Here is a 22,823-nt window from a genome sequence, read left to right on the forward strand (position 1 = left end):
CTGTTGGAGCCCTCTCAATGGCACAGACAGGTTGTAACCCTGATGACGTCATCAGGGTTATCTCAACTTGACAGACTCTAATATAGATTATATCTCCAAATTGGAGGTAAAGAATTTAAAAGATGTGTTTGTTTTTTAAACTGTGTCTTCCCCTAACTTCATGGAAGTAACACTGAATCACTGAAGAGTCATTAGAAGTTGTAATACAGCTGCCTGTAATACGTACTGATAAATGATCTCAATCTCAGACTTATTCTGAATTCAATGAATACTTTTGAACCGATAAACTCTAGTTTATCACACAAACACACTGACACACACTGCTCTGTGGGTTGGACCCACTGCTCCCAACATCTTAACAATGTGAGAACCACCTTTAAATTAAAGTGATCACAAAATTGGAAACTTCAAAAATTAATGCAAATGAATTTTTAAATTTTAAATATGACAACATGTTATTATTAATTAATAATGATTTGATTCATCGGTTTATAGGTGATTTGCATTTTTAATATATTTAATTTATTATGATTAAATGTTGCAAAAGTCTATAATTATTGTTATGGCAAGGCACCTTCCAGGCTTTATAACACACAGAGGGAGTGGGGACTGGGCCATCAACACTTGTAAGTGCGAGAAATATTCGCTAATACCCGTAATTTGTCATTTGTTTGTCCTCTGGCGGTAATTTTTCTTCACCACTGCTACTGTACAAGGCTTCTTATCTCGCGTGATTTAATAAGCGCGCCTAAGTGGCAGAGAGATAAGTCGTCCATGCATTTTAGGTAACGTGATATTTTGGTTCCACTCCACTGCAAAACGAACCAAAATCAAGTGTGAGCTGCCGCAGGTCTGCACGCACAGCGGAACCATCGAGAGGGCCGGTCATGAGAAAGCCCCGGACGGTCACATACTTCACACCACACCGTTCCACATTGTGCGCGACACCGGAAGCTAGTGTACCTGAAAAACTTATTGTTACGTCCTCAGTAAAGTCTTACAGGCAAATTAGGTTATATGAAGAGAAAAATGCCAAGGTAACCGCATATCAAAAATAAAATAAATATGTCGGTGAGGCGAATACATATGTAAGAAATGTAGTGATGATACTTTATTTACTTCTGTGAACGTGTCTACTTCTTGTCTTCGTTTTCGCGGAAGAGTCAGCAAAGACTGTAACGGCGTCTCCTGTAAGACAGCACTGAGGCTAAAATGTCACCGGGCCATGAATAGCGTTGCCATTATCTTTAGGTTTTCATGCTGTCAGAAGCTGCCATCCTTCTATCCTACAACCTAGAAACTTCTTGATAGGGAAATGAATAGAAGACTACTTCATAAGAAACATGATCTAATTTACAATTAACTGAATCAGGTACTCTTATCATGGTCGTTAGCTAACGTTAGCTACGAAGCTAGGTTACTTGGACAATCCTTTCAACTTGCTTGCTGACAGGTTAGCTTACAACAGCTAACTTCGCTATGTGAACTAACTAAGCCAGGAAAGTGGCGATAAAGAAACTCCCTGCAACTCTCTGGTTGGTGGACATTTTGAGTTTTTATTTTAAATGCAATTTTATTTACTAGCAGATTCTGTTCGTTAATTGTGTGGATGTTACCAGGCGTTGCTAACTTGCTATTAATTCGTAGTAGTATTACTTAGCTAACGTTTGCTACAAAAGTTGCTAACTAGCAAGATAGCCTACTTAGACTGAATACAATTGCATTTAAAATAATAATTACTCGCAATACCAATAATTTGAATCTGCCAGATGTATGCATGGGTTACCTAACAGGCCAGTACTGTTTATTTAGCCATGGCATAGCTAGGTGGGCTGTCTGAAGCCAGACGTTAAAGCCTTCAGCTGTTTTTATTTTCCTTTTAACAGTCTGGACTTATTGACAGAGTTAAATTGCAAATGTATGGCAGTAGTTGATTCTACATGTCAGGTAAGGTTATATTGCTCGTCGATAAAATGTTTAATGTTGTCCATAAAATGGTACCTTTATTTCTTTAAGACTATATATACTGAGGGCAGACTGTCATGGACTGTGGATTCAGTAGAAGCACATGACTGACAGCATATTAGTACAGCTATTAATGTTGTCAAGTCATTCCATCTGCTGTGGTCCATGGCTATAAAATGGCCTTTTTGGCTACATGTCTTGCTTATGTAACTACTACAAATTAGTCAGTGTGATACATTTGATAAATCATAACATTACAGCCTTTAAAAGTCATGAATGCTTGTTGTGATTGGCCAGCTGAATAACAATCCCAAAGTATTATATTGGAAAGATATGAAACAATGGATATGGAGATCAACAGCAAGTCTTGACATTTTTAAATCACTAAAAGGCAAATGTTTGGCAGTTTTGACATGGTAGATTATTTGAATTATGAATAACTTTCAAAATGATCATTTATGAGTTTTCTGTGGCTGACAAATCCACTAATGATGTTTTGTGTCATTTTTATTTTTGCTGTCATTCAGAGTAGTTCAAGAGATGTCAAAAATGTAATACAAACGTATAATACTGATGGAACTTCTACTTAGTAAGCTACAGTTGCAAGATATTTATTCACTGAAGTGGTTCCACATTTTGTAATGTTTTGTATCTATATTATTAGAGTCCGACTAATGTATTGGTTGACAGATATTATTGGCCAATATTTGCCTATCACAGATAAATCCAGTATCAGTCGGGCTTCATACAATATACATTATACATATTATTATGTATTATATAAAGCAACACATTCTTACATTTAAAGACAACAAAAACCTTTTACTATACATTCCAATTTCAGCCTCTCACTCTGTTTTGTCTTTGTTCAATCAACAAGGAATTAATTGATTAGATTGGATTTCTATTTTTTCATTGCCGTTTGAATATACTTTGGGTTTTTGACTTGGTCAAGAAAAACATGATAACCCCTTATCTTATCCCAAAATGATTATTTATCAGATTCCTGCTCTTTAGCTGCTTGAGTCACTCCTGTCATCTTGTGTATAGTCAGACCCTGCATTGTTCCTGTAGGTGTTGCAGGTCGCTCTCATGTGCCCATGGAGAAGGCGGCCTTTGAGGGGTGGCTGGAGTCAGTCTCCGCCGCTTTCCTAACTCTAAATGACCAGCAGCGCAACCAGTCTCTGGACCACCTTATATCTTTAAGTGGTGCTGTCCAGCTCCGTCATCTGTCTAATGGACTGGAGACGCTGCTCAAGCGTGACTTCCTGCGCCTCCTTCCTCTGGAGCTGGCCTTCTACCTGCTGCGCTGGCTGGATCCTCAGACCTTGCTCACATGCTGCTTGGTCTGCAAACAATGGAATAAGGTAAATTCCTGACATTTGGTGGTGTACTCATTGGGTGCTTCTTATTTGCCATATATGCCTCCTCGTTTAGCTCACTTATGTCTTTCCCCCACATCGTCGTGCCCCCATGTAAGATCTGGGGTGCAAGGAAAAGAAGTGAGGATAGAGAAATTAAGGAAAATGTTTATGGTAAAATTAGACATCCCTCCCTGTCAGGCATTAGCTGAAGTGAGGTTTCTGGTGAAGGCTGCACAGCTTGATTATATGTCAGTGCATTTAGTGTATTCAGACTCTGCACAAATCAGTCAAACCACAGTTTGACAGTTTAGCTGAGATAAAGCTAAAGTCTTCACTATTACTTCTAAGTGCTGTATCGTAGGCAACTGGACTTGTTTCCGTTTCTTGAGTTTCAAGAAACTGAAACAAGTCCAGTTGCCTACAATATAGCACTTAGAATTACCATGACCTGGATGACTGAGAACCTTCATCGTCACTATTACTTATTAATGTTTTGTCTTTTTAATAATAAGACAACAGCAAGATATAGCTCGGTACAATGACCCTGACTATACATGATTTCAATTGTCAATGATGCTGTTCAAACTCCTACAGGCTGCTTTGGTGCAAGTAGAATTTCTGTCTATGCTTTTAAGGGCTAGTTGACCAAAATCTGCCCACCCAGAGTATTGAAATCTGGCACCAAATATCTGGGGAGATTTGTAATCATGTACTTGTTGTTTGATCAGAGAGTTACTGATTTACAGAGAATTCTTGGCAATTTTATGCTGTTTTATTTAGTAAATGGTCTTGTGCACCGTTGCTTGTCCTCAGACAACATTTCAGAATTTTGGCTTCTTTTCTCAAATGAACAAAGGTCTCTGTAGAAAAACAGGCTTATACCGCTCAACAAAAAAATGTTGTTATTGGGAAAGAAATTCAGGTGAAACTCAAGTTTTGTTGTTGTTTTTATGCCAGTTGCTGCAAATTGGCATACAGAGTATGTATTTTGTCTGATATACATATATGTATATAATGATTAAGTAACACTATATTGTTGTTATTTGCTCACCCTTTCTAGTACTAAAGTACTTGTCATCTTAGCCACATAAGTGTTCAAACATTCCAACAAGCGTCTTCTTCTTGTAGGTGATCAGCTCTTGCACAGAGGTGTGGCAGGGTGTGTGTCGGGAGCTGGGCTGGAGGATTGATGAGTCCATTCAGGATGCATCACACTGGAAGGGCATCTACTTGAAGGCTAAACTGCGTATGATGCAGTTGAAGGATCAGGAGGCCTTCGAGACATCGTCCCTCATCGGCCACAGTGCTAGAGTGTACGCCCTCTACTATAAGGATGGCCTCCTCTGCACAGGTACACTGGTTTATTTTCACTGTGGAAATTGCTTGGTTACAATTTTATACAACTCTCTGTCACAGCTTCAGCAAAAACCTTAACACGATCAATGTCTGATGCCTATGGCTGTTGTAGTGCATTGTGTCACACTGGACCAATTTTTGGTTTACTGCATCCACCTGCTGCATTAATTCATTTATCTTCTGAAGTTTTATAGCAAACTTTTTGCAATCAGTTACACATCCAGCAGGCACAAAACAGCTGCTGCATTGAAGTAGAAATCATTCAGAGTTGTGTTTGTGTCCTTTTTAGCTCTGTTTTGGTCCCCACCAGCTCCTGAGAAATAATTTATTTTGTGTCTTTAGCTGCTTAATGCTCCAATATGTTCGCCAGCTAGTCTCTAACTGTCCCTGTCTGCTGTTTGCTGTTGAGCAGTGTTGCTGCTGGACGCAAGGATAATGAGAGTTGAGTTTATAGGCTGATAAGTGTGAAAATAGTCGCACACTCGAACCTACATCAGACATGACAGTCTTCGGCTGGGTATACCCTGAAGAAGACTTTTGACAGTCATGTCAAGACATTGGTAGTTATCAGTGCTTTTAATTGCTCTGTGTGCAACTATTTTCCTTCACCACTGTACTTTCTATATATTTATAAGGTTTACAGGTTGTTAAACATGAACGAGCTAAAGGAAGTTTAAATGCGCCATAGAGCTGAGTGATAATTCTCTGAGTTTGTCACCAACAGTGACCCTTGCCGCAGTACACATAGTAATTTGATCAGTTGTTCATATAAAGATATTTTAGTGCAGCTTTAAGCACACGGTGCATTGCATTAATGGCAGGACAGAGAGTCTTTGTCTCCACATCATGTTAATCATGCTGCTTTGTTCAGCCTTCCATAGTGTGGTATGGAAGTTGAAAGCATTAGGTGTCAATCACTTCCTCAGTGTATCACATTTTCATGTTCACCCACACAGGTGCCTTTACTTAAGTTACCTGATCAGATCTCTTCTCAGGACTGTGTGGGAGTGTACAAACTGTGCTTGATGGACAGCTCCCTGACTTTTGTGTTAGTTTTGTTCTGCTTTACATGATACATTATGATTAAATTATTCTGTTATTTCCTGTACATTACCTGTGAGTACTTAGTTTGTTTGTGGCAGCAACGTGACATTAGTCTGGAAACAGATGTGTTCATGAGATGTCTATTTCAAGCACACACCACATTTTCCATCAAAATATCAACAACTCTTTTTACACTTCTTCATTTGAGTGAATCCTCCTCCTGTTTGTTCCTCTCCTCTCACCTGTGCTATGTGTGCTCTGAACTTGAAACCAAAATACTACACAAATGGGAACATTTCAAGTCAGGAAAATACCAGACTGTCTGGCTGAGGGTAGCTGGGCATGGTTGTTGTGCTGCCATGGAAATAGGGCCTCCTAGAGCTTGGTGGCCTCTCTTTAAGGATAAGTTCACCCAGAAATGAAAAGTCAGTCATCATCTCCTCCCCCCATGTTGATGGAAAGTCAGGTGAAGTTTTGTAGTCCACAGAAAAATTCTGGAGCTTCACAGCAAAACAGCGTTGCAGCATTCTCCTAAACAACTGAAGTAGATGGAGACTTTTGTTGTTTGGTTTGTTTGGAAATGTTTTGTGGACTACAAAACTTCAACACTGCAGATGCAACACTGCAGACTTTTTTATGCACACGAAAGAATGATTTCTCTCAGACTTTAAAATAAATGTTAGTTAGCACGGAGCATGGAAAGGTACAGAAGCAATAATACTAGCTATGGTATTTGAAATATGAATATTGATCATAATAATAATAATAAAAGCTCTAGAATGTAATAATAACAATAATAATAATGAGGATAGTAGGAGTCATGCAGGACCACCATCCATGGTAACCTGCAAGATAAAAAAAGAGATGAGCTCAGTGCATCATGGGAAATCCCCCAGCAGTCTAAGCCTATGGCAGCATAGCTAAGAGCCTGTGAAGGCCCCAACTATAAGCTTTAGTAAAAAGGAACGTATAATTGCACATGTGTGCTTGGACTGTCACAATAAAAGGCCATGTGCCTGAAAACAGTCTTTAACTTAGACTTGTAAAAAATAGTAGCAAAATGAAATAGATTACATCAGATATACAACTTTTATTCTGAACTTTTTCAATAAATAATACTTACACCTACCACCTACTCCTACACTTTATCATCAGACGCGTCTTTGTCACCCCTGTTCTCAAACCCCTGTTCACTATGATTTATACTGAGACATCCTGCGATTTGAGCATATTGTAGCCAGAATCTCGGGGCTCCTGTGTCGTTCAGACCCCACCTCTCGCCAAAAAAGCCAACCTTGATTTTTCTCTCCATATGCATAAGGACTCTTTGGAGTATACTTAATGTTGTCACTTTTCTGGTCTGCTTAAAATGAATATCTGGTATTGGGACACAGAAGCCAATCTGAGCCAATCAGAAAGAGAGTCATTGTATGGTTCTGGTTGGGTGTTATGGAGTTGTGTCAGAGTTTACAGCCTTAACATGATGTCCTCTTGTTTTTCAGGATCTGATGACCTGTCTGCCAAGTTATGGGATGTGCGCACTGGGCAGTGCATTTACGGAATTCAGACACACACCTGCGCCACAGTGAAGTTTGATGAACAGAAGCTGGTAACTGGATCCTTTGACAACACTATTGCATGCTGGGAGTGGAGCACAGGGGCTAAAATCCAGCAGTTCCGAGGCCACACAGGAGCAGGTTGGTTTAAATGTTAGGGCTTTTTACATTTAAAGCATCGTCATTTTCAAACGCATTTTAACCAGATACAGAATATGAAATGACATTGCATTCCAAAACCAGAAATACATGGTTTTAAATCAGGTATTCCAGCAGCTTAGACCGTACACTGCACAAACTCTGGTTTTAGACATATTTTGTAGCTCCTTTCAGTTAAACTGAATCATTTGTAAACTTGAAAAGTCAAGTGTGTGTGTGTATGATGCAACTTCCAAATTTGTGATGCTTTTTGTAACAGCTGCAGAGTAAACCTTCAATGTCCCCTTGTGGCAATTTGCTTTACAGACAGTATTCAAAGACAAATTCATACAATTCATCTAGGGCTGTCAATCGATTAAAATATTTAATTGCGATTAATCGCATGATTGTCCATAATTAACTCGCAATTGATTGCACATAATCACACATTTTTTATCTGTACTGAATGTACCTTAAAGGGATATTCTTCAAGTTTCTAATACTCTTATCAACATGGGAGTGGACAGATATGCTTGCTTTATGCAAATGTATGTTTATTATTATTGCAACAATCAGAAACAATGACAGATACTGTCCAGAATATTCTCCAGAATAACCTCAAAGGTGCTGCATGCTCCAGAAATATGCTGAAAGCAAAACATGGCAAACTCAAGCCCAACAAGCAACAACAGATGGTCATACTGACCTGAATGTAACATTCCTCAGTAATACTAACACAATGTAGTGTCCAACTTTACACTTGTAAAGGTTAACTGAACAATGTTAATCAGCGTGCAATCTGCAGCCACACATTTAGATATCACTTTTGAAGGTTTGTCTCATGTAGAGTTGTCCAGGCGTCTCTGTTGCAAACTATCCAGCGTGGTCTGCCTCTGGTGAGGGGGAGGAGGGCTCTCTGCATCAGCTGTGTGTTCAGCCAGCAAGTGGTATTTGAGACTGGACGTACTCCGGCGGTAACTCGGTTAACATCGACAGTAAATGCAAATAACTTTGTTCTTGTGGAGAGAACCATCTGGCAGGGCTTTGAAGCTGAACTTTCCATTCAAAAGAGCCTTTTCTTTATCCATTTCTGCTCAAGGAGGTTTGTTTCTGCTGCCATCCACAACGTTACTGCTGCATCGCTTCCTGATTACCCAAACTACGGAGCGGGCCGAGGGTCATAACGTGTGTGCATTAATCACGCTTCAAAAAAATTAACTGCGTTAAAAGGAATTTGTGTTAACGCGTCATTATTGTGTTAACTTTGACAGCCCTAAATACTTCATACACAATCACAGCACAAGATCCACATCAGCTACACTGTCACGATGGATCACGGGAGATTTTGGTGTTTGTTTAAAAATCCAGTAGTTTTAGTGCTGCCTTTAGGGAGGCTAAACCTCTGCCCTCTGACTAAAAACAGTCAGTTGCAACAACTGAATGTTTGGAAAATGGCAAAGTGTGGAACATGTTGTGTCTGCTCAGTCTTCAGTGTAGACTACAATGATGAACTGGACCTGCTGGTCAGCGGCTCTGCAGACTTCTCAGTGAAGGTGTGGGCTTTGTCTGCTGGTGCCTGTCTCAACACTCTGACCGGACACACCGAGTGGGTCACCAAGGTCAGCTTACTTTGCCTAGTCAAGGTTTGATTATTGGAAGAGTTTTTGTGTTATTTATACATTTTTAATCAACATTGAAATGTCATTAATGTGTTTGTTCCCCAGCATTGATTAAAAAAAGGGAAAACTAGTGTTTATAAACTGACATGATTAGAGGTCAGCCATGAAATGCCTGATGTGTGAAACATGTCTCGTGTTGTTGTGTCTCATCAGGTGATACTGCAGAAAAGTGAAGTAGAATCTATGGTGCATAGTCCTGGTGACCATATCCTCCTAAGTGCTGATAAGTATGAAATTAAGGTAATGCTCTTGTCTCCAGTTTCCACTGTTACCATTGTTTTGGTGTGAGCCGCTGAGTGCATAAGATGGAGCAAACCCTGTGTTCCCTCTGCAGGTCTGGCCTTTAGGGAGAGAAATCAACTGTAAGTGTCTGAAGACGCTGTCGGTGTCAGAGGACCGCAGCATCAGCCTTCAGCCTCGCCTGCAGTTTGATGGACGCTACATCGTTTGCAGCTCTGACCTCGGAGTTTATCAGTGGGACTTTGCCAGTTATGAGATTCTCAGGTAAAATAGTGTACACCACATAAATATTAGACGTTTTAAGGAGTGTTCCATCATACCATCATCAGCTGTATACCTATATACGATCTAAACTAGAGATCGACTAATATGTTTTTGTCAAGGCCGATACCAATTATTAGTAATCAAGGAGACTGATAACCAGATATCCATTTGCAGTAAAAATACGAATCTTCAGGTCAAAATTTTGAATAATAAGCAATGGAATGTAACGAAGTAGCACTTTGTTTAATGTCACAGCATACAATGAGAGCTACACATGCAACACATCTGCAGGTAAAGGGAAGAGTCACATAATCAGTTTTCAAAGATAATGTAACAACACACCTCTATTTTTCATATTACCAATTTGTAATTCTGTCATCACGTGAAAACCATGTGACAAACAATTTTTTTCTGTTGTTCTTTTTCTTGTTTTGTTTTTCTATCGAGAGCCCAAAACATATTCAATTTGATTCTAAATTGAAAAACAATCCAGATGAGCTTTCGATAATCAAAATGAGGATCAATGTGTCTCCTGGTATTTTTTTTTCTCTCTAACCGCATATACTTGCACTCATCTGACGAGAAAAACATAAAAAAACAGCACTTTTAAGACGACACAGCTAGCTAACTGGTAGCCTGCCGCTGCCCATCCAGACACTGTGTGCACAAAGACAATCAACTGACTGGTACTGAAGGTAACTCAGACAATGTTGGAGAGGTTGGGTTTATTTCCTTTTCAGAGGTCCTTTATTGATTTGTTTTGGAAAACATTTGAGAAACTGAACTTTGTAACAAACTGAATTTCAATCTTTTGTTGCTTATTGTTGAATGTTGTGGCTGGTAGTTGTTGTTGAACCCTCAAAACTTTATTTTTGACTATTATTGGAAATTGTCTAACCCTAACCTGCAAAAAGGCACCAGGATAAAGTCAAGCTGTCGTTGTAAAAAACTATAAACTGTCTCTCTAAAGAAGAATCTGAAAATGTAAATGACAGTTGTCAGGGATTAAACCATTGATCTGTTGATCAAATCCAGATGCAGTAGTCTAACAATGGCATAGCTGTCCGTGCTGAAAACAAAGTTTAAATCAAACAGAATCGTGACCTTATAATTGAATGTCAAATACAATCGTGGATTTGGAGAATTGTGACACTCCTGATACTTCAGCACTCTGTGGTTGAGGTGTAACATTTGAGTACTGTGGGCTGAAATCAGTTTGGGGGATCAATACAAATGCTTTTTGGATGCATAATTTTATGTTCAAAACAAAAATAGTTTTCCACTGTTGTGCCTTACATCAGGCAAAACTACACATGTACCACAAACATGACATTTGTTATGACAATTTGTCTGGAGTCATGTTTTTAGACAGAAGCCCTTAGTTAGACTGTAAAACAGTATGATCATACTGTTTCCTAATCCAGCATGTTTTTATGTTCCCAGGGTGATAAAAACACAGGACCCAGCTAACCTGTCCCTGCTCAGCTATGGTGAGGTGTTTGCACTCCTTTTTGACAACCACTTCCTGTATGTGATGGACCTGAGGACAGAGGCCATCTCGGGCCGCTGGCCTCTACCAGCCTACAGAAAATCCAAACGAGGATCCAGCTTCCTGGCCGGTGTGACCTCCTGGCTTAATGGCCTGGATGGGGGCAATGACTCTGGACTGGTGTTTGCCACCAGCATGCCCGACCATAGCATTCACTTAGTACTGTGGAAGGAGAACGGATAGAAGAAAACAAGGACTTCAATCCCCACACTGCTAGGACATGAGCCACAGTCATGTGTGCTCTGGAATATATGAACCTGAACAGCCAAGATAGATCATGCATGGACCAAAGCATTTTGTTTTTATCTGTTTCTTCCTCAGCAGACAGTCCTCCTCCAGACATAAACATTCACAATGGAAGGTAAAGATGATGGTAACTATTACTGATGTGCTGGACTCGGTGATCAGTCAGCACTTGCACCTGATCTCTGCAGAAACCTGTAAGCCTCTCATTGGTCTTGATCTTGGACAAAGACTGAAAGCAAAGAGACTTGAAAGCCAAGATGTGTCAGTGACAAGTAAAAATAACACAACATACAAATTCTCTTGTTGTAAACTTTAACATGGAAGTGTAAATGTTTCGTCAGATTAGCGTTTTGATCAGGTTAGCATTGTGCAGTCTTATTTGTAGCCTACCATTAATCCACAGTCTTTTAATTGGGTGCCAACCTCGGCCACTGAGCCTTATTCTACCAGGATAAGACTATGTGAAACGTGCTGTAGCTCGAACGTGCCCAATGCCAAGCTGGTCACTGCGCTGATTTGCAGAAACTTTGGTTTCCTTGAAGAAAAGCAGGGTTGCCTTAAACACAGTTGCTGTAAATAACGGAGAACATCTCTTGGACATGACATTGTGACATCAGGGGAGATATTCTTTGAGGGTTTTACAGACCATCCCCAAGGAAGCTATATACCGACTCGTATGGTGACAAGTGGTTTGGTACATTGTTCTGTACCATGTAAAACTTTGTGAGGTTTCATGTTATTCACTGAATATGCTTTTCTAAGGGATGTCTGGTTTAAATGTCTGCTTGAGAAATGTGATGTGCCTTTTCAGTTCATTTGATGTTACAGACTAGAATTCCTCGATGACTCGGCACATTGCAGTAAGGATGACTGCATTGGAAGTCTTACTTTTATGTTGAATTTTTCATATTTACTGTGCTCTAACAGTCTAAGATGTCTGTAATTTTATAGTTATCTACCTGACATGACTTGCTCAGTGAATTGCTTTAATGAATCATTGACTGTGTAAAACATCAGGTTTATTTTTCTAAAGGCCTCAATGCATTGCACAGCTGAGGAAGAGACTTGACAGGCAGTTGGCTGTTTTAGACTTTGAGGAGCTGTTTTCCTGGCGTAACCAGGGAAACTCTGTGAAATAATGCCTCATTCTGTGCACTAGTTTTAACATCATGTCTCTTTTTTTTACTTCTACAAAACTGAAACTTTAAAGGGACAGTTCACCCAAAAATCAATAATGCATATTTTTCCTCTTACCTATAGTGCTGTTTATCGCTCTGGACTGTTGTAGAGTATTGATATATGAACTGAGAGATATAATGGAACCAGATGGCACTCAGCTTGTGATGCTCAAAGCGCCACAAAATACATTTGACTCAACTTTTCAAAAACTTTCAACAAATATATGTATTTCTGATTTTGGGTTGAACTTTACCTTTAACCATGAATGAGTGCTTTTTCCAGAACTTTCATTGATGTCTTCCTTTGCATTAAGCAGGCCACAGATCAGCATGGATTGAAAGTGCACCATGTGCACCACACCACAGTTATGACAGATCAGTTTCTGACATACACAGACCGTAACCTGTTGCTCACATGGAATATTGTACACAGCAGATGTACAGACTGTTCTTAGTTTGGATTGTCAAACCTAATTAAACACCACCATTACACTGTATTCTCTACTGCTGTCTTGAATATTGCACCACATTATATCCTTCCAACAGCATTCAGTTAAATGGAGAATACAGTACCATGATCTGTATATAAATTGATAACTTGAAATTGGCCAGCAGAGATATGAAATGGGACATCAGAGATTTTTGTTGATGTGTCTCTCCAGAGTTAATAGCCATTGCTTTCAATCTCTTCACCGTGTTACTTCACTATTGCACTGTCATAGCTCTTTGGTCACCTGCATCAATCTACAATCAGCTTCAATATTGCAGTCTTTCAAATAAAGAAAAGCAAATGCACACCTACATGAGTCTGTGTTTGATCATGCCACCATTTTAAAATGGGAGCCAACATCATGCTGCTTGTTTTCAGCCATGCCAGCAGCAGCTTTAGGGCGGTGTAGATTAAATACCTCAGGACCATCGACATTCCCATTAGCTTTAGCTGTACTATCTGTACTAGTGCTAATTCACAAATGTTACAGAGGAGCCTTACAGAGCCGCTAGCATGGCCGTCCAGTCAGATTTTGTCCGAAACCAAGGTGGCAGATTTTTCATAGAACAAAGTCTGAAAAGGTCATCAGAGGTAACCATCCCTTCCCTACAACATTAAAGGAATCAGTGGTAATATTCTGGTCTCACTGTGCAGATGTTTGCATCAACACTTCTTTGATGAGATGAGTTCCATCTGTTCCTCCAGGGTTTCTATTTAGTACAGAAATATGGCAGCATCTACATTAGTTGCATGGTTAACACTTTTTTTCTGCTCTTACAGTAGATGTCAGTATTATCTCACCCACATTGTTTTGAGTAATGCCAGTTCATTTACATTAGACTTGGTGAATGGCGTGGGTGTTTGGGAGCCATGAACAACTACCTACCCTTACCTGAAGAAAAGATGAGCCAGCCAATACAACAATTTTGGGGGGTATCTTCAGTTTTCTTTAATCAATAGGAAAAAAATGTGCTTCATATACTTCAAACAGAATATGGAATACAAATATATCTAAAGAAGAAAAGCTATGTGCAAGATTAATAATAACAAAGCTGATGAACTCATGATGTAATACAAATGTAGAAAAAGATAAAAGTAACTATTAAATGTACTTGAAATTCAGTGATGTATATCAATGCAGGAGTAAGTATTCCACATGTAAGAATCAGAAAAGAAAATTAGCCTGGCATTACTGGACCAAGTCCAAAATGCAAATTAATAAAACACGAGCTCGCAGATTAATCTGGTTGCCAGGCTAAAAGAAAATGTCTTTTTTCATCTGAATAAATCATATAAGCGTAACAAAAGGGAAAAAAAAAGAATAGCTGCAAAGTATTCCAAACATAACAAGATTTTATATTTTAATACAAGAGTACAGCCACAACACACAAAAAACCTTTACTACATTGAAGATTTTACTTAAATTACATGAATCAAGCAGTATGGTCTAGACCTGCTCAATTTGGAGAGTGTCATGAGATGACTTTGGTTGTAAATTGGCATTTTACAAATAAAGATTGATTGAAGTATGTCAAGTCAAAGTACTTATTTGGCAGCAGAATGTTGTGTTATATTACTACTTATTACTCATCAAAAATATAAAGTGCAGAACTTAATTTTGCTCCCTTTTCATGAGTTGAAGCAAAAGACTTTTTGTGTGCACACAAAATGTTTATTTATCTCTCAACTTTGGATCACCAGTGTAATGAAATCCGTGTAAGTTAGCACTTTGTCAAGATAATCCATCTACCCGACAGGTGTAGCATGTCAAGACGCTGATTAAACAGCATGATTAGTACACAGGCGTGCCTTGGACCGGTCGATAAAAGGCCACTCCACAATTTGCGGTTTTATCATACAACACAATGATACACGTGTAAAGTTTTGAGGGAGCATGCCATTGTCTGAGGCCATAAGAAGTAGAGGAGAAATCAGAGGAGAGAAGAAGATAGCACTTGCACATGGACAATGGTAACATCAACATTTCCCCTCTGAAGAATGATATACCTGTGCTAATGGACTGACATAACTGTACAATAGCTCCCTCTAGAGTCTAGAATCACACAAAAACCTGGAAAACAGAATATTGAGACGTCTTGATGTGAAGCCGACTGCAGAGATGCATTACTGGCAGGTGATGATGGCATTCACAGCACCAAACAATGATACAGGAAAAGTCTTTGTTCTCCCACCTTTGACGGATCAATATAGTTCAGGTAGAAAATGAAAACATGAAACTCACCTCGGACTGGTTCACAGATCACTACTATGATAAAAATGTATAGTGCCTAAAGTTTGCCAAAAGGAGGAGCAGACTTTGACACCTACACAGTCTTGATGTTTATAACATAGATACACAACAGAAGTTCAACAACTTTCTGTACATAAATTTATTCCCAATTCAGTGTCCAAAGCTGAAAAATACAGCAACATATAGCAATGCCATGGTAAAAAATAACTTAGCAAAAATAATTACAGACTGATATTCACAACCCAGTGGTTATCTTTTTCACAGTTACAACACTAGAAATTTTGTACACAAAAATACATGCAATGTCCCAAAGAACACAATTGTTTTTTTTGCTCAGAGTATTGGATAAAAACAGAAACATGTTTGGATCTGGCATATACAAGTACCAAAACAATCGAGATGAAGGTAAAGCAATAACAGACTGGAAAGTGACTCGATGTAATCGTGTACATATTAATGCTAACATATACTACATTTGCATCAAATGCAGATTTGGATATCAGTTGTAGAGAAAACACTGCTAATGATGAGGGAATTGATTCCACATTTGTGATTTGTGAGTCAACATTTGTGAGAGAAAAGTTGGGTCAATGGCTTCATTTTGGAAAACTCCCATGCTGACATGGTAGAGGGATGCTCGGAACTATTTGGGGAACAAAAACTAAAAGTAATGTGAATTTTTAAACCCACATATCTGATCAGTACAGCTCACATCTGTCATTCAAAGTTCCATCACAATTGGCTATAAAAAAAACATCTTTTACTTGGTCACATTTAATTTAATGCTGTTAACTGTGTGTGTGTGTGTGTGTGTGTGTGTGTGTGTGTGTGTGTGTGTGTGTGTGTGTGTGTGTGTGTGTGTGTGTGTGTGTGTGTGTGCATGATGGCTTTCACCTCCAGTATATCCTGCATTTAGAGTGTTATCACACGTCAACAAGCAAGGTGCCATTGAGCACGTGAGCAGTATTTTAGATATGATGATATGAAGTTATGTCAGCAGCAGACTGAACAAACCACAGCAGTGACAGAAAGCTTCAAAGAGAAACTGATGGACCTTGTCATCTTCTTCTGTCATGATGGTAGCATTAACAATATACAGTATGATGCAGTGAGAGCCACCATATACCATATACAATTTGTAATAGCCCTGATTAGGGTTGGGCAATATGACATTATTTGTTATGGATAATAAATAAATGAGATGGTAGAAATTTGACGATGCCGTGCCGTTTATAGCTGTAAAGCTCACCCATATCCTGTCTGTGGGAGCAGATGATATCATTGAACTTTTGTGGCATTTACATATAGAAGATTGTGTCCATATTGTCCACCTCTACTCCTAGTTAATTCATGGTGAGAGTTGGAAAAGCAAGCAAGTATGTCACAAGCTTTTGTGTTCTTTGCCAGAGTCAGATGATAAAAGGTTTCATCCCTGTAGTTATTGTCCAGACCACCTGGGCTGGGTGTTTAGCCTACTGTTCTGAGAGCACGAGGGCTGGCAGCAGGGGGAAATGCTAGCCTAGCTACATCAGAAGTGAATAAAACACATACTAATAAGTTCACACAGCCGCTGGGCACAGTAACCTCATGCAGCTATCTTCTGAAATGGAGAATGATAGTCCTTCTGTGGAAACCAAGTTTCTGTACTGATACCACCACAATAACCTTTCTGAAAGCTTAATGTGAAAAATCTCTCATTTTCATCACTTTTGATTTTTCAGTCATCTAAAGCAGGTGTGTCCAAAAACTGTAACTTAATGGTGGGTCACCGGCCATAAGCTATTTATTGTAGTTCAATGATCATATAGATACAGTATATACAAAATAACCTAACCTTAATCCAAGGGATCATGTGTTTCACTTCTTGAAGACTGGACTGGCATACCACCTTACAGACTGTTGGGGACCAGCCTCCCTGCAGACAGTACTCAGGGCTGAAACAGTACTGTCACCTTCTCTGCATGTTTTTCAGTTAAAAAATAAAAGTATATTTTTTTAGTTATTGTATTGGAGTATAAACCAGAGATATATCACGGTATTAAAGGGGCTCTATGTAAGAATTTGTTGCAATTTACATGTTTGTAAATTCACATTGACGCTAGGTGAGCAAATTGTAACGTGACGTGAAAAATGAGACCTTCCGTCTCTCTCAGTTGCCTGTACAAGCCTGTGGACTATTTGTTGAAGTTGTTTAATGCTGCTGGACTGTGGATTTCTTTGTCATTGACTCAGGTCAGACAGTCCAAAGGATGTGACTGTATGCACGTTCTCAGTGCCTCATCTCATTGCCTCTCTCTGCTCCGCTAGCAGACAGCAACAGTAGCTAAAGTCCACTAACATAAACTAATGTCTGGCTTGCAGCACAACACAGAATTTCCACAGAGCCCCTTCAAAACCCTTTGATTGTATAGGCCTATGTCTATACTGGACACACACAGATGAAATTAATAGTGAATTTTACATCCATCTCTGGTCAAGATATTAAACGAGCATCTGCTTTTATCAAACATGTTCGACTGTTTCTTTCATCTTACCTATCGAGGGAAGTTTAAACCTTCATGTGAAATAAATAACACCGTTGAATACACTGCAAAGCAACAGCATAGTGACATGAAAGCAAAATGTGAGTGTGGAAACAAAGATGTGTGCAATGTCAATCAATGCAGAGCACCTTGTTCAGCTGAACTGCAATAATCAAATAGTACAATACTAAATGCTAAACAGAAACACAGGCTCAGTCATTCACAGGTGATGAGTGGTAGGAGTGGATATTCTATGGTATATTTATGAGGAATGTCTAATATTCGCCAGTGATTAAAGAATTCTTATAGTCTTAAATTGTCTTTATGGGCAGTCATTGGTTTCCATTGATTTTGAAAGTCAATTCGTCGATTAGCAGACTCCTGAAACTTGTTTGGGATGTGTAATCCATAAAGACATGATGGGTCTTCATGATGACTGACTATTAATTTGCTTATTGATCTTTATAATTATATTTGTTTTATTTTGCTAGCAGCTCTGTGAGGCTGCACTTAGGCACAGCAATGATTTCAGCTTGATGCTAATGCTAGCATGCAGTGCTAATATGCTGGTGTTAAGTAGGTATATGTTTACCATGTTCACCATCTTGGTCAGGCATGTTAGCATGCTAAGCTTCTATGTAGCACTAAACACAAAGTGCAGCTGAGAGTGGAGTGAACAGAATCCACTAATGCCTGATTTGCCTGAAACAGTAAAAACAGTAAATTCCAAATTCTGAAACACAGCAGCATGATTTATAGAATGATATGTTGGTGATGATGCAGGCATATCACCTTTATGGTCCTCTAGAATTTAAGAGAAAAGAACACCGGTGAAAAAATTGGACTAGTTGAGAAAATTTAGACTATTAGTCTGTTAAAAAGGACAATACAGGAATGAGCTCTGAAAAACAACAAAGAACAAGAAACTTATAAGATTCTTAACAACATGATCATATTCGACAAGTGATCATTTTGTTCCTGTTTTTCTATATTTTTTGCTACAACTACAACTGATTTCAATGACTGACAGTTACCATGATATACAACAGGGAAACATTAGAAATATGACATCTATTAGTAAATGTTTAACTTCATTTAAATTTTTCTTCTTCTAGGCTAAGGATAATTCCAGTTTATTAAAACTTTAATCCTTTTTTCATAGCTTTGGCCATTGTTTCCATCAGTTACGATAAAACACTATATACCTAAATCAATACAGAGATCTGGGAACATCAATCGATTGGACTGGGGATGTACCAATCTGACTTTTTCAGTTCTGATACCAATACCTGGAATACAAATCCAATACCAGTGTTTAATGCCTCACAGTGTGAAAGAGACTGGGATCACTCTTTTATGTGTAAGGCAACATCAGGCTTCATTTGAACATCACAATGTACCAAAAACATACATAGATTTAAATTTACTGAATTGGTACTTTTATCAGAGATATTACAGTTAGTGCATGCTGGGGAGTCTTCGAGTTTTGTGACAGGTTCTCCTCATAGATTTATATAATAACTAGATATCAGATCACTTTTCTCAGCTTGAGGGAAGTTTTACAAATATAAAACCTCCATGGGTCAAAAATTCATCATAGAAAGAGTCATCAGCAACCTTGTTTGTAGTTCTTGGTATCCTCTCAACAGTTTTATAGACATCTCTTTTATAAAGGCAGTCTATGGGGAAAATGCTTCTTGGGATTTTTTCACAGCAATACCCAGAGTGGCCACTGGGCCAGATTGGAAACAAGGCTGAGCGGCACCCACTGGCCTGGTTCTCCTGCCATTATGGGGCACTGTAAGATAGTGGCTTCTGATGGTGAATATTATTGTGTTGTTAATAAAGTTTAAAACAGAATAAATCTGAGTGGTGGCTATGAAATGGCAACAAATGTATTCTGCGATGGCAGAACATTGTCCAGAATGCAACTGTTATAATTCCCCTCTTTAACACCGAAGCCCCAAAATACTTAACTAATATAGCATTAGTTTCACATCGCCATCTATAGGGGGAAAAATGCTCTGGCTTGCCTATATTCATTTAAACCCACAGTCGTCTTGGGTGGTGCTAAGCACAACTGCAAAATAGCGTCGGGGGTCTCTTGTTTTGGTGGAACACTTGCACTTGGGGAGGTGCACTGAAATGGATAAATAAAAAATAATAATAATAAAAGGTAAGCGCTGCTAGCAATTTTCCAGTTCTTGCTGAGAAAACCCCAGGCATTCCCAGGCCAGATGGGAGTATCCCTCCAGGGATTTCTGGGTCTGCCTCAAGCCTCAACCTTGTTGGACACACCAAAAACCTCAACAAGGAGGAGTCTGCGAGGCATAGTTATCAGATGCCAGAACCACCTGATGCCTTCTACAAATCTCTGCATGAGCATCTTACCCTCACTAGTGAACAAGCCCGAGATATTAAAACTTAATTTGCCGTGTTCCCAGATCTCACAGTGTTATTTTTAGGATTGAAATGATGGCCAAACCTACGAAAAATAAAGTACAACCCAGGTATTTTGAAGCAGAATTATCCTTTAAATTCAACATAACATTTTGCTTTCAAAGCATGATTACTGAACAGTACCAATGCTAATGGGGTCTTTCCCTTATTCCAGGGTCGCTCAATAATCTAAGTTTTAGGGTGGCTTCCACCAAAGAGTCTCTCTGAGGAGCAGCATCCTGCATCAGGTGGGGCGCATCAAAGATTATCCATCATACTGTTTCCCTTTGATGGCCAACTGTCAAAAAATAAACTCTTTTACAAATAAATACAGTATTTACAAAGACGTGATTGTTGAAAGCTTGGTACTTCATTGTAAATTGCTTTAAATTCACTCCACCAGCTGCTTCAGCATACTGGTGTGTAGACAACAGCTGGATGTCCTCTGCTTTATTGATTGTAATTATCACCTTGTATGGTTTCCATGGTGTTTTTATTTGTTCTGTACAAAATATTAATTGTTGCTATTTGTAAACCTTGTTATGTACATCAGCAAACACCTTCTACAGGAGGACTACCAGCTGAGGTAGCGAGGGGTGAACAGGTGAACTGATCCATGGCTGCTTTTTCATTTGGCCAACAATTCAACACAGGCTCTAAAAGCCAACTTCATGATTCCGTATTGTTTTTGTAAGACTACAAATGCTCTTATTTTAGAACGAACTCAGTCCAGCTGTATGTCACAGCGCTGAGGGTGTCTCATTTTCTGTCCTTTTGGCTGCAGTGCTGATCTTAAACAGTATTAACAAGGCCTTTAAATGAGGTCACAACTGCACACCCTTCCTGTTAGATCCATTCACATGCTGGGATTTGTTCTACCATTGTTTCCTACTCTTCCTCCTTGGTATGATACAGACAAAAGATTCCAATAGTAGTTTCACAAAAGGGGGGGGTTAAACAACTCTCCGTGTTTAAAACCAGAGCTCCATTTGAAGGTGGTATAACACTGGTCTGCAAATTGAAGACCAACATCAGTCAGCTAACACTGTTGTCCACATTTGTGTACTGACACATCTTTTCACTCAAGCAGAACCCAACATGGGCCAAAAAAAAAAACCCTATGTGCTTGCTCACATGTTTTAGCAGCATAACGATGAAAGTGAACAAGGAAGCTTAGAAAAAAGAAACAAGGGAAAAGCTCACCAAAGTATTCCATTGACTGGATTTTCCAGAGTTCACATAATACTTAGTCCTGATGAAGAAGACAGCTGGTGTGTTGGCATATGTAGTCACACATCCAGTATCATAGAGCTTCTTCTTCAGTGACAAATGCTTCTTGACTCTCCTGTTTCAGTAGATACCATTAAACTCCACTGTGTTCCTTCATTTAGTCTGTACTTCCAAACAAATGGTTTTGGCACGATAATGTCCTTCTGGGTAAAGTCTGCTCTCATTCAAATGACATGAGGTTTGCTGGTATCTGTTGAGAGAACAGAACAGAAATTTACCACAAATATTACAGACAGGAAAAGCTGCTAGTTCTGTCAAAAGGGGGGAACAAAGATTCTTTTTGGCCAATTGGGGGCAGTGCAGCGAGCTATAAATTGGTGTTGGTTGTTATTTGTAATGTCCGAATGTTTGGACAGATGCTTTGGCAACATTGTTGTTAAACTTTAATGCTAATAAAGCCCCTTTGAATTGAATTGAACTGAATTGAATTATAAATTCAAAAGAGGTATATTATAACATTATATAACGTTATGTCCAATGTTTTAGCCATATGTATTTATACATTTAGTAGACACGAGGAAAACAAAGCTAAGCCTAGTGTGGAGTCATGTTTCTGTGATTTGATAAATCTAAGTCCAATATTCACTCTACCTAGCTATTTTTGGTCTCCACCAACTCCTCCTCTTTAGCAGCTGAATTCAAAACTACATTCACCAGCTAGTTGCCAACTATGTCTTTTGTTTGGTGCTGAGCAGGTGGTGTAGACTGGGTTCTCACTGAAAACAGCTGCCTCCTTCAGCTGGGAATGAGATTGATGAGAGCATTGATTGATAAAAAGGTGAAGAAAAGTTTACTCTTTGTCTTTTCTGTCTCCCTGTTTCTGCTGATGATTCAAGTATTCATGGTAGGAAATACTGTCTTCATCATTAGAGACGAAAGTGGGTGTTTTGGATTAAGAGCAATGGACCAGCTGGACTGCCCCAGGGAGGAAGTGAGTCGGAATAAGAGCAATGCTAATCCACCTGGGTCTGTAGGCTGCTCCTGGCTAATGTCTGGTCACAGGAAAAGGAAATGCACAAAATGGGACTCAAAACAAGGCTGCAAAACAACGTGAGACTGTTGTGCCCACAGAGACCTGTCTCCACCACATATCTCAGATCAGGCTGTTGCACTCGACAGGCGACCATGTTTAGAACTGACAGAGTGCAGGACTGCACCTTGGAGAGGACAGGCGGACTCTGTTTATAACATTGATGCTTGGTGATCACACAGTCACAGGTAATGGACAGTGTTTTCCTGATGTCCAACTTTT

At 39.2% G+C, this 22,823-nt stretch overlaps 2 protein-coding genes across 4 annotated transcripts in view; one reads left to right on the forward strand and one right to left on the reverse strand.

Moving 5' to 3' along the window:
- The first annotated feature begins 934 nt into the window (after positions 1 to 934).
- Positions 935 to 13,380, forward strand: fbxw2 (F-box and WD repeat domain containing 2). 3 transcript variants are annotated; one of them, XM_073477956.1, is made up of 8 exons: positions 935 to 1,037; positions 3,040 to 3,332; positions 4,458 to 4,680; positions 7,232 to 7,426; positions 8,909 to 9,042; positions 9,256 to 9,342; positions 9,437 to 9,606; positions 11,050 to 13,380. In XM_073477956.1, the coding sequence occupies exons 2-8, from the start codon at positions 3,066 to 3,068 to the stop codon at positions 11,336 to 11,338; spliced, it is 1,365 nt and encodes a 454-aa protein (XP_073334057.1). In that variant the 5' UTR covers positions 935 to 1,037; positions 3,040 to 3,065; the 3' UTR covers positions 11,339 to 13,380. The 3 variants fall into 3 exon arrangements, with proteins under 3 accessions (XP_073334057.1, XP_073334056.1, XP_073334054.1); XM_073477955.1 differs by lacking the exon at positions 935 to 1,037 and adding an exon at positions 1,204 to 1,535; XM_073477953.1 differs by lacking the exon at positions 935 to 1,037 and adding an exon at positions 1,873 to 1,947.
- A 2,064-nt stretch (positions 13,381 to 15,444) lies between these two features.
- The window catches only part of LOC141006318 (ras-specific guanine nucleotide-releasing factor RalGPS1-like), a 91,358-nt gene continuing 83,979 nt past the window's right edge, over positions 15,445 to 22,823 (reverse strand). Inside the window, exon 19 of the mRNA XM_073478483.1 lies at positions 15,445 to 21,761. Coding sequence (XP_073334584.1) covers positions 21,732 to 21,761 — 30 coding nt within the window. The 3' untranslated portion in view covers positions 15,445 to 21,731. The remainder of the gene's footprint in view (positions 21,762 to 22,823) is intronic.

This window comes from Pagrus major, chromosome 12, assembly GCF_040436345.1.
Source record: "Pagrus major chromosome 12, Pma_NU_1.0".
Classification (NCBI taxonomy): Eukaryota; Metazoa; Chordata; class Actinopteri; order Spariformes; family Sparidae; genus Pagrus; species Pagrus major.